General features: G+C 40.8%; 1 protein-coding gene across 1 annotated transcript in view; it reads left to right on the top strand.

The window, feature by feature from the left end:
- The window catches only part of PIWIL4 (piwi like RNA-mediated gene silencing 4), a 277,179-nt gene that overhangs the window by 46,748 nt on the left and 218,269 nt on the right, over positions 1-12,162 (top strand). Inside the window, exon 4 of the mRNA XM_089687941.1 lies at positions 3,609-3,732. Coding sequence (XP_089544067.1) covers positions 3,609-3,732 — 124 coding nt within the window. The remainder of the gene's footprint in view (positions 1-3,608; positions 3,733-12,162) is intronic.

The following is a 12,162-nucleotide window of genomic DNA, read 5'->3' as shown; positions in this document are numbered from 1 at the left end:
AATTTGGTTCTTCCACTGCAGGCTGTTTCAGGAAGTCAAAAAATGCTGGCAATTGAGCAGGAGAATGTAGGACGCACCTTGCTTAGCAACAATGAGGTGAAATGGATGTTCCCAGCGGTAAGTGGCACAAGACTCCCAGATGATTTCGAGAAGTGGGCGCAGCATACTCCAAGTTAAGCAAGAGACATCAGGATATACGCTAACCGCTGCACCGTAAGGATCTCCTCCTTAATAACAAAGAAGTGTACCCGGCACAGTACATCTCTGGGCAGGGTGAGAGTAGTGTTGCTCCCGGTTTTCTCTATGCCCCCCACACGATGATCTTGGTTTAGCTCCAACTCCACAGTGGGGGGTTTTGCCCAGCGACTGGTCTCGCCATTATCAATGTGTAGTTGAACATCTGTAAGCTAGCGTCGGTAGTATGATTGCGCCCGCTCCAGTTCTGAGAGCCGGGCATCTGTGCCAGTGAAGGGAGACTCCAGGGCGGTCACTCTCTCCTCCACCAAGTCAATCTGTTGGAAGAGGTCATGGATCTCTCTCTTTCTCTCTCTCTCGTTGACAATTGAGGTTGCCATAGCCTGCATATCTTGCTTTGACGGCAGGTCGGTGATCATCCCCCAGAGGTCACTGTCGCTACAGCGTTGGACGTGGGGAGGAGGTGGAATCCACAGGAGAGTCTGTGCAAGGCAGTATAGGTGTAGGGATTAGGGGAATCCGGGCGGACTGCTGAAGTGACTGCTGCTGCCATGGAGAGTAGCTGTACAGCAGATGATTTCTTGGATTAGGAGGAGGAGGAAGCCTCTCCGGTTTTCATCGGCACCATCTTGCATGAAAGGGTGATGGTCTAGGCCAGAGATACTACCAAACGTTGCCGCAGGAAATAGTGTGTAATCTCCTGATTAAAAGAAAAAATATATCCCTGCGCCAATCAAGATCAAATAAATGAATAAATAAATAAATCACTCTTCTAAATTGCTGCTGTACAAAAATTGTGAATACACAAACAAGTGAAATGTGAAAAATAAACAGCGCAAACTAGATAATATTAAATAACAAAATAGCATAGTCCTCAAGACCTTGAGAACGCCCGATGGGAGGGGTGAAACGCGTTGACGCATTTCCGGTCCATTTGCTGTACGTCTGACGTCACTTCCGGTGAGTGGAGCGCACGCTGAGCGGTGCGTTCCAGCGGCCATTTTGTGGGATTCGTGTTGAATATTGGTTAAGTCTCTGCCTCATCTGGCTGTATTGATGTGGGAACCCTGGAGGATTTGCTGTCTGTGATTATCTGGCTGTCTTGGGCCCAATAAATGTGCTTTTATTATTCATTTGAAATGTGAGTGGCCTGGAGTTTGTTCAATATAGGATCAGAATGATCTTGGCAATATTACACTATGTAAGTTTTTTTCTCTGAGAACACGGTGGAGGAAGCGAGGAGACCACGGTGAGGACCTGAAAGAGGATCCTATCTTTGGGAGGCTAACTTTGAGTGGATGGAAAGAGGGTGTGGGATTCCCTATTAAAATCCCAAAGGCTCTACATTCACCTTAATCTGGTGAGTGCATTTGATGTTGGTGTGCACGGGTGGAAGGTGGAAGGCTAAGAATTTGATTTGGAGTTTTTTATTTTGCACCACAAGGGACTTTGAATGAGTTTTTTGACACAAATATGTACTAAGTAATCTCCTGATTGTTTGTCCCTTCTGTGCCGACGAATGTTTGCTGTCGCCAGGTATGTGTTGCAGCTTTCAGGGCGGGCTAGACTGGGTGTCTGGGCAGGATCCGGCAGAGCTATCCAAGAAGCATGTTGATGCCGCCATGTCCAAGCTACTTATACCCCCCCCAGTCCCTGTTCTGATATATTACTTTTTTATATGGGATAACCATTAGAATCCACTGAGAAATTTGAGGTGTGGGGAGGGAGCAGCCTGCATCCATGTGAGCACAATTTATTTATGTGCCATAAAGAGCATCTCATGCAGGAATATCCTGTCTTATTTGTGGCATAATTCCTCATCAAGTATCCCCTATATGCAAATCTCTAGGGTAAACTGGATTAGGTAGGAGAGCGATCTAAAATTTGCTTCCAAGAGAGTTCTTGTTTCACTAGTTCAGCTATTTGGATGTTTGTAGTACGTCCAAAGAGTGAAGGGTTTAGCACAAGCTGTTGGCTGTGGTAGCAGCCACCAGCTTGTGCCCATTTTTCATCAGCCAGCTCCTGGCTGTAAAGTAGAAGTGCTCTGGGTGTCTTTATAGCCACTCAATCATCACTTTTACAAACCCTTACCCTGTTTCTATTGTGCATAAATGCTGTTAGTTTACTTGTCCTTATTAATGTTACTTATGTCACATGCCTGATCTAATTTTGTGTGGGATTTTCCTTCCTAAAGACAGGTTTTTTTTTTCTGTATTCTTTTAACCGATTTCAATCATAGCTTTGCATTTTTCTTCTTCAGATTATTATTTCTTTTTGTGTTTTTTTACTTTTTCAGTTAATAATATATTAGTCCTAGTCTTTCCTCAGAAGTTTCCTTTATTCATAATTATATTTTATAAGAGCACTGCCACCTTGATGGCTCAGGCAGCTGAACATGCTTATTTAACATCTTGTTTACTTTTTTTCTTAATGGAGTACAGTGAATAGTGATGGGTTTATCATATTATGGTATTTAATATAGCATTAATTTTATATTGCAAATATCTTTAAGACCTTGGAAATATTTCTGTATGGGATCATTATATGTATTCATCCAATGGATTTAGGTCCTTTTTGTGATTAAATGTGATTTTAAATTTCCATGCAAGTATAATGTGGTCTAAATGGATTTTTATATATTTTTGTACTATAAAGATTTAGTATGATTACAGCCTAATTGTGCCATTTTAAAGGTAGATTGCTGTTTCTAGCTTTAGGGCATTTCCTATGTCTTCTTATTTCATTGGTTAATATTGTGCCCTCCACAGATTTTATAAAAGAGTTGTTTTAAAGTACATCAGTCATGTTGAGGATTGCCATTGCTTACTTAATTCTGAAAGTGTTAAGCAGGGTATACACTGACCGATAATTGGCTGATTCAGCGGGAACCGTCTCTGACGTCCGGTCCATGTTTACTGCTGACTGTTCAACAGAAGTCGGTCAAGAAACTGTCTTCTGTCAAGCGATCATGCAGTAAAAACAGCATTTGATCAGAGCTTGCAGCCAATGCTCCGCTAATCTGTGTATTCTGACCAGCAGCAGGTTATTTTTGTTCAACCTGCTGAATGAATGGAAAAAAAAGTGTATGCCCTGCTTTACTTCACTTTGCTTTTAACACTTTTGAGGCACTGGCCTGAAACAAGCATTCTATAAATTAGTGTCACAGAAGTTTCATATTTCCTTACCTATAAGCTTATTTTAGGTCAGCGACTCAGACAGCATTGAAGCTGCATCAGTAGCAGGACAGCAAGGGAAATAAAAGTTTCAAAAGGAAAGGTCAGCAATGACACCCTACAAAATGTTCTTTTTTGCAGGGGCTGTATACACAATGTAAACTGCTGTCGAGTATAATGGTACCATATAAATAAATGAAATAATCTGAATGGATTGGTTTCTGTTTTCTTTCTTTCCAGCAATACAATCTAGAACTTACTGATTTGTTCCAACCCATGCTGGTCAGTACCATGAAAGTTAAGATTGATGCAGCTGATTCTCCCCGTGCTGTGCACCTTCTTCCAGAGTTGTGCTACCTTACTGGTAACAACCATCATTTGTTCATATGCATTGCTCTTGTTTCCTGTCTGTAGGGTCTAGAAAAGAAAGGGGAACTTTTTAACAGATACTGCGTTAAACTTTATTAAGATGAAAAGGTAGTCGGAAATGGTATCACAGTTTAAAAGTCTGAGGCCAATGTAAACTTATATTGGGCTCTGTGTTTAACTTTAGTCTTATTGTGAATAGTTTACAAAATGGAAACACGATCACTGTGGTTGGATATATTAAGGTGCTCATCATCCTAAAGCTTAAATCAGAAAATTGTATGAAAAATACCGCTTTTGAAGCAATCGTATCATAATCTGATTGTTTTAGTACACTGCTTTCATCCGAATGTATTTGAGGGGATAAGCATGAACATTTTTCTTGTACGATGACAGATCATCAATTTTCATTTAATCAGTACCATTTTCGTCCAAAAATGCAATACAACTACATTACATCTCTTCCGAATTTTCTTTCTGTTGTACAAGAATTTTCGTAACTTTAGTTAACTTTAGTAACGTCTTTACTTTCGATATGATTCTAGCATACAAAAAATAAAATGGATGATTGTACGTCCAATATTCTCATCATGTGTATGGTGCTTTACAAATGCAAAGATGCCTTGTCCCTTAATTTAATGAAAAGGGCAGACATTGGACCGTAGTCCATGGACTTTATAGGCACCACACTAAGTTATAATAAAATACTCAATCTTTATTAATGCACAATTAAAATAAGTTAAGTTTTGTGTCATTGTGTCATTTTATGATAACTTGATGTGGTGCCTATAAAGTCCATGGACTACGGTCCAATGTCTGCCCTTTTCATTCAGTTTAATCTTATGGTGAAAGTTTTATCACTTCAGGATTCTGTTTTGGCCTGCTTGGTTTCTTCTGTGCTGTAGCTTTTTGTTTTCAGCCTTAGGCCAATCAAGGATTTTTTATTGGTCAAATACATGTTTTTTTCTGCGAACAGACTTAAAGCAGTCTTAAACCCCAAAGCAAACATTTATTTTATTGCAGCTTACCAGTTCTTAGATGTAATGGCTGCATTTGTTTTCTTTTTTAAGGCTCTCCCTCTATTTTCATTGGTGATCTAGCCAGTAAGTCCTTTTTTTTTCTTCAAAAGAACAAGCTCTCCAGCAGAATTATCAATCTACATGGATGAGGCAAGCCATTTATACTGGCAGGGTTGCTCACAATGATCAGCTTTTATGTATTCATGTAAAACCTTTATCCGAAAATAAAATAAAACTGTTGCTGTAACTTATTAAAAATGTTGATCTGGAGTTTGGCTTCAGTTTGTTAGTGTATTTAAATCTGCTAGTACATCTTACTCCACCCCCCCTTCACTGACAGTGCTACTGTCTGCTTTGCCCACTTTGCCCCTTTATCTAGAATGGATGTACTCTAATACAGGAGGTGCGGTATTGGCCAGATCACCAGGTGAAAATAGAGGGGAAATAAGCCTAAAATAGAAAATTGATGCTTCCCCCACATCTAATAATAGATAAGCTGCATTATATTACATTTTTGGTTTGGGGTTTAATACCTCTTTAAATACATTTGTTAATCTATATGAAGTTATTGCAGCAGTGGTCTTTCCAGGGGGCGGAAGTGGGAATTCTAGAAAAAAGATCTTGTGTTTTAAATCCTGGAGATCCATTCCGTTTTTGGTGTACAAAACATTTAAAGCTGAATTCCATATATTGCGTACTTGCATTGGCCCAGCATGGGTTAATGTAAGTGTGCATATCTCATACCTTATATCCAGCGCGTGAAGGTTAAAATCACTTTAGTAGTCAGTATTACTACAGTGACAATCGCAAGCTTGCTTGGGTTCTGTGCGAGCAGCTTCTGCACACAGAACTTGGGGTCATTTGCTTGACACTGTCACAATTACAAGACTTTATCTGATTAGATATGATAGTGACTTCACCCCAACACAAACCCCAGCAGGACCCTGAAGATCATGGCTGCTGCTACAGTGATTTCCAGCTTACCCAGATGCCCATCAGGCATGAAATATGCAATATGTTAGTATGCAATACAGATGATTCCTGGAAATCCCCTTTAATTGTTAAAAAGAACATTTTATGTTTTTGGGCAAATATTAATTTCCATTTTTGAGAGGTGATATTGTTTTGTATCATATTAACTATATACAATCTTTGTTTTACTAATAGATATTTAACACAATGAGCAACCCATGGCATTATTGTCACAGAGCATTATCAGTTTTCTATAGAGAGTGTAGTAAGCGTGATTTTTGTATTTTAGCAAATGATAAACAATAAACTAATTATCGTAATTGGTTTTTATACATCTAATGTATCTAGAGAATTATCTTGGAAAAAGTAGGTAAAGCGTGTATCTATAAATGTATCTAGGAAACTATACAACTGTGCTAAAGTCAGAAATGCCATTCAGTTCAAAATTATTATTTTCTTGTGCGAGATTATTCAAGATGAGATTGCAGTCTCCTACAGACCAGGGGGAGTGGGCATTGTGTTGAGTGAAGGGAAAGAAATCTGTAGAGGAAAGATAAAGCAAATTAAATTATATATATCCAGTGAGTCTGCTCAGTTCAACTTCAGAATCCTTTACAGATTGAAACTACAATATTCAATTATATTCTGTAGTATAGGACAGTGTTTCTCAACCTTTTTTTCAGTCAAGGCACCCTTTAAAATTATGTACAATTTCGAGGCACCCCTAATAGTTTACATATTGCAGAAGCATCCACACACATAAAGCACCCCACATTAGAAAAAATGTATTCTTGCAAAGTAAACCACACCATGTCCAAGGATGTAATGTTGCATGGTGAAAACCTATGGCATTGTATAACAAAAAGTCAGACTTGATCTATGTGCTGGTTTGGGTTCATATTTTGGACAATTTAGGGCAATTTTTATACATTTTGTCAAGGCACCCCTGAATAACCCAGAAGGCACCCTGGTTGAAAGGCTGGTATAAGATATACACTGTATTGCCAAAAGTATTGGGACACCCCTCCATATCATTGGATTCAGGTGTTCCAATCACCTCCATGGCCACAAGTATATAAAATCAATCACCTAGGCATGCAGACTGTTTCTACAAACATTTGTGAAAGAATGTGTCGCTCTAAGAAGCTTTGTGAATTTAAACGTGTTACGTGATAGGTTGCCATTTGTGCAATAAGTCCATCTGTGAAATTTCCTTGCTAAATATTCCTCGGTCAACTGTTAGTGATATTATAACAAAGTGGAAGCAACTGGGAACAACAGCAACTCATCCACGAAGTGGTAGGCCACGTAAAATGACAGAGCGGGATCAGTACATCATTTTTGCAATTAAATATTTTTTATTCATACGTTTTAGGCCAAAATGAATTCTGCTACATTTTTGGAGTACAAATAAAATTGATCAGTTCAGACCCTAAAATGCTGGTATGATGTATGGCAGTGATCAGGGCGCTGGTATAGAGTATGGCAGTGATCCGGATATTAACATGAGATATGGTGGTAATCAGGACGCCGATATGGGATGTGGTGGTGACCAGAAAACTGGTTGGAAGCATGACGGTGATCAAAACACTGTTATATGGTATGGAGGTGATGAGAATGCTGGTATGGGGCTGATCAGGATGTTGGTATGGCATATGGGGTGATCAAGATGCTGATATGGGGCATGACGTGATCAGGATAATGGTATAGCTTATGGGGTGATCAGGATGTTTGGATATGGTATAGTGGTGCAGGATACTGGTATGGGGTATAGCGATGATCAGGGCACTGATATGCTATATGGCGGGGATCAGGGTGCTGGTACGGGATATTTCAGTTATCAGAGTGTTGGTATGGGGTATGGCGGTGATCAGGGTGCTGGTGTGCGGTATCGCATTGATCAGGACGCTGGTATGGCGATGATCAGGTGTACAGTGGTGTTTTTGTTCTCACTTAGACAGGTGACGGGATGGCTGCATTGCCTATTGCCCCTACTCTGGGTTAATGAGCAGGGACACTGGGGGCAGTGATCAGAGACAGTGGTGTATCTTGCACTGCAGTCTGTGAGTGTACAAACAGCCTGACAGGCTCATAGTGAGAGTAGAGTGAAGCAATCTTATGTTTCACTTTGCATTGTTTGCTATGTGATTGCTGTGATTTGACACAGAAATCACATGCTAAAACACCATGTGATCGCCCTGACACAGCGGTAATGTGATCTGCTGTGTCCGGGCGATATATCGATATACCAGGCTCTCAGGTGCGCACTGTGTGACCCACGCTGGACCCACCATTGTGGGCTGATGTACAGGTACAATACGTTAGCCTGCATCGGCAAAGCTTCCCATCCGCTGTCTATAGTCTCTTGGCAGATGAGAATAGCTTAAAAGATGTCTCACTAGAGAATGTCTATATTTTTGTTTGGAAAGAGGGCTAAGGTGTAGTAAACAGGCTGCTGGATCATGGGCAAGGGAAAGATCTGTAAGATCTTCACTCAAAGCACATACATCCTGCCAGTAAGATCGGAGTCAAAGGCAAGTCCGAAAAATATAATACAGTGTTCCCCTGTATTCCCCACATCTCCAGCAGGTGGGGTTGACAATAGGAAACAGTCTCTGTAGTCTCTCCGGAACTCTAAACTATCTAGTCAGGAGCTTACATGTGAAACTCTAATAATTATAATATTGTCGAAAAGTTCATTTATTTCAGTGCTGCAACTTAAAAGGTGAAATTAATATATGAGATAGACTCATTACATGCAAAGCAAGAAAGTTCAAGCCGTTTTGTCATAATTGTGATGATTATGGCTTACAGCGCATGAAAACCCCAAATCTACAATCTCAGAAAATTAGAATATTGTGAAAAGGTGCAAAATTCTAGGCTCAAAGTATCCCACTCTAATCAGCTAATTAAGCCATAACACCTGCAAAGGGTTCCTGAGCCTTTAAATGGTCTCTCAGTCTGGTTCAGTAGGAATCGTAATCATGGGAAAGACTGCTGACCTGACAGTTGTGCAGAAAACCATCACTGACACCCTCCATAATGGGGGAAAGCCTCAAAAGGTAATTACAAAAGAAGTTGGATGTTCCCAAAGTGCTGTATCAAAACACATTAATAGAAAGTTATGTGGAAGGGAAAAGTGTAGAAGAAAAAGGCGCAGAAGAAGCAGGGATGACCGCAGCCTGGAGAGGATTGTCAGGAAAAGGCCATTCAAAAGTGTTGGGGACTTTCACAAGGAGTGGACTGAGGCTGGAGTCAGTGCATCAAGAGCCACCAAACACAGTCGGATCCTGGACATGGGCTTCAAATGTCAAATTCCTCTTGTCAAGCCGCTCCTGAAAAACAAACAACGTCAGAAGTGTCTTACCTGGGCTAAAGAAAAACAGACCTGATCTGTTGCTCAGTGGTCCAAAGTCCTCTTTTCTGATGAGAGCAACTTTTGCATCTCATTTGGAAACCAAGGACCCAGAGTATGGAGGAAGAATGGAGAGGCACATACTGCAAGATTCTTGAAGTCCAGTATGAAGTTTCCTCAGTCTGTGTTGATTTGGGGAGCCATGTCATCTGCTGGTGTTGGTCCACTGTGCTTCATTAAGTCCAGGGTCAACGCAGCCGTCTACCAGGAGATTTTGGAGCACTTCATGCTTCCTTCCGCAAAGGAGCTTTATGGGGATGCTGACTTAATTTTCCAGCCGGACTTGGCACCTGCCCACACTGCCAAAAGCAGCAAAACTTGGTTCAATGACCATGGGATTACTGTGCTTGATTGGCCAGCAAACTCGCCTGACCTGAACCCCATAGAGAATCTATGGGGCATTGCCAAGAGAAAGATGAGAGACCCGAGACCGAACAACGCAGAAGAGCTGAAGGCCGCTATTGAAGCATCCTGGACTTCCATAACACCTCAGCAGTTCCACAGGCTGATAGCTTCCATGCCACGCCGCATTGAGGCAGTAATTGCTGCAAAGGGAGCCCAAACCAAGTACAGAGTACATATGCTTGCTTATACTTTTCAGAGGTCCGATATTGTTCTATGTACAATCCTTGTTTTATTGATTGCATGTAATATTCTAATTTTCTGAGATTGTGGATTTGGGGTTTTCATGAGCTGTAAGCTATAATCATCACAATTATGACAAATCATGGCTTGAACTATCTTGCTTTGCATGTAATGAGTCTATCTCATATATTAGTTTCACCTTTTAAGTTGCATTACTGAAATAAATCAAATTTTCCAAGTTTCACCTGTACAGTTGCAAGAAAAAGTATGTGAACCCCTTGGGATTACGTGGATTTTTGCATGAATTGGGCATAAAATGTGCTCTGAACGTCATCTAAGTCACAACAATAGAAGAACACAGTTTGCCTACAGAACCTACAGAAATCTCTGGCACATGCTAACATTTTTGTTGACACATCTACAATAAGGAAAACATTAAACAAGAATGGAGTACATGGGAGGACACCACGGAGGAAGCCATTGCTTTCCAAAAAGAATATTGCAGCATGTTTGAAGTTTGCAAAAGAGCACCTGGATGTTCCACAGCACTACTATCAAAATATACTGTGGACAGATGAAACCAAGATTGAGTTGTTTGGGAAGAACACACAACACTATGTGTGGAGAAAAAAAATGCACAGCACACCAACATCAAAACCTCATCCCCACTGTAAAACATGGCGGAGGAAGCATTATGGTTTAGGGCTGCTTTGCTGCCTCAGGGCCCGGACGGATTGTTGTCATTGATGGGAAAATAAATTCCAGAGTTTATCAAGACATTTTGCCGGAAAACGTACGACCATCTGTCCGCCAACTGAAGCTCCACAGAGGATGGGTGATGCAACAGGACAATGACCCAAAGCATACAAGTAATTCAACAAAACAATGGCTGCAACAGCACAGAATATGCCTTCTAAGTGGCCCAGTCAGAGTCCTGACCTCAACCCGATTGAAATGCTGTGGCATGACCTCAAGAGAGCGATTCACACCAGACATCCCAAGAATATTGCTACACTGAAACCGTTTTGTGAAGAGGAGTGGTCCAAAATTACTCCAGATCTTTGTGCAAGTCTGATCTGCAACTACAGGAAACGTATGGTTGAGGTTATTGCTGCCAAAGGAGGGTCAAGCAGTTATTAAATCCAAAGGCTCACATACTTTTTCCTCCCTGCACTGTGAATGTTTACATGTTATGTGCAATTAAACCATGGCAACATCTAATGTTTGTGTAGTATTATGTTCAGTAGACTGTGTTCTTCTATTGTTGTGACTTAGATGACGTCATGTTCAGAGCACATTTTATGCCCAATTCATGCAAAACTCTATGTAATCCCAACGGGTTCACATACTTTTTCTTGCAACTGTATATCTGTGTTCTTGCAGTTCAAAGAATTAGATTTGTGTTTAAAGTAAAAAATAAAATCTCTTTTGTCCTCAGATAATGTCATATTGAGATCTCTTTCCTATGCTATCACGAAAGAGGGATTAAAAAATTCCAGAGGAGCAACCAACGCAGTGTATGCTCTATAGAGATGCCCTTTTGTATAGGTTGACCAGCAATACAGAGGTGCTCAAAAATGGTATGCATATCAGAAAGCTCAGATCTTAAAGATAGCAAAGGTAATGTTCTGGGAATTGTATCGATAGGCAACTACTATCCTCATAATGATTAGTGGTTCCAATTAATAGTAACTACTGCAGTAGGGAACAGACACAAAAATATACGCTCAGTATCTTTCCAAATAACTGTTCTGTTTATTCGGCACAATTGATAAGTCTTTTATAGACATGATTATGTAGGTATCACATTAATGTTACAATTGTACTTTTATGGTAACAAGCGGTGTTACATAGGCATACTCATTTCTAGTCAGGATTCGAAAGAATGCAAATACAGTGGAACCTCAACCTACGAGTGAACTAACGTGCGAGTTTTCCGAGATACGAGCAGTCGCTCGGACGATTTTTTGCTTCGGCACACGAGCAGAATTTTAAGATACGAGTTCGAGGCGCGCGCAGCTCTAAGTGTATATTTTCAAGGCGCGCGCAGCTCAGAGGGTATGAGTCACAGCATCCCATCTCCGAGCCTTTCTCTCTCTCTCGCTGTCTACACGTGATTGAAATCCCAACTTCTAACTTTGTTGTAACCATGGCACCAAAGAAAGCAAGTGGTAGTGCGAGTACCGAGAAGAGGAGGATGATGTCCCTCGAAATAAAGCTCGAAATCGTCGAGAAGCATGAGCAAGGCATGCGAGTAAAGGAACTGGCCAAGCACTACGACCGTACAACGTCAACGATCTGCACCATCTTAAAACAGAAGGAGTCCCTAAAGAAAATTAAGCCAGCCAAAGGTGTCAAGATTATTTCAAAGCGCCGTACAGATGTGCATGAGAAGATGGAGAATCTGCTGTTGGTGTGGCTGACGGAAAAACAACTT

Source organism: Staurois parvus, unplaced genomic scaffold (genome assembly GCF_062004578.1).
Source record: "Staurois parvus isolate SC_StPar_1 unplaced genomic scaffold, SC_StPar_1.0 ptg000440l, whole genome shotgun sequence".
Lineage (NCBI taxonomy): Eukaryota > Metazoa > Chordata > Amphibia > Anura > Ranidae > Staurois > Staurois parvus.
Note: the sequence above shows the minus strand (reverse complement) of the source record. Positions and strands in the feature narration are given on the sequence as shown.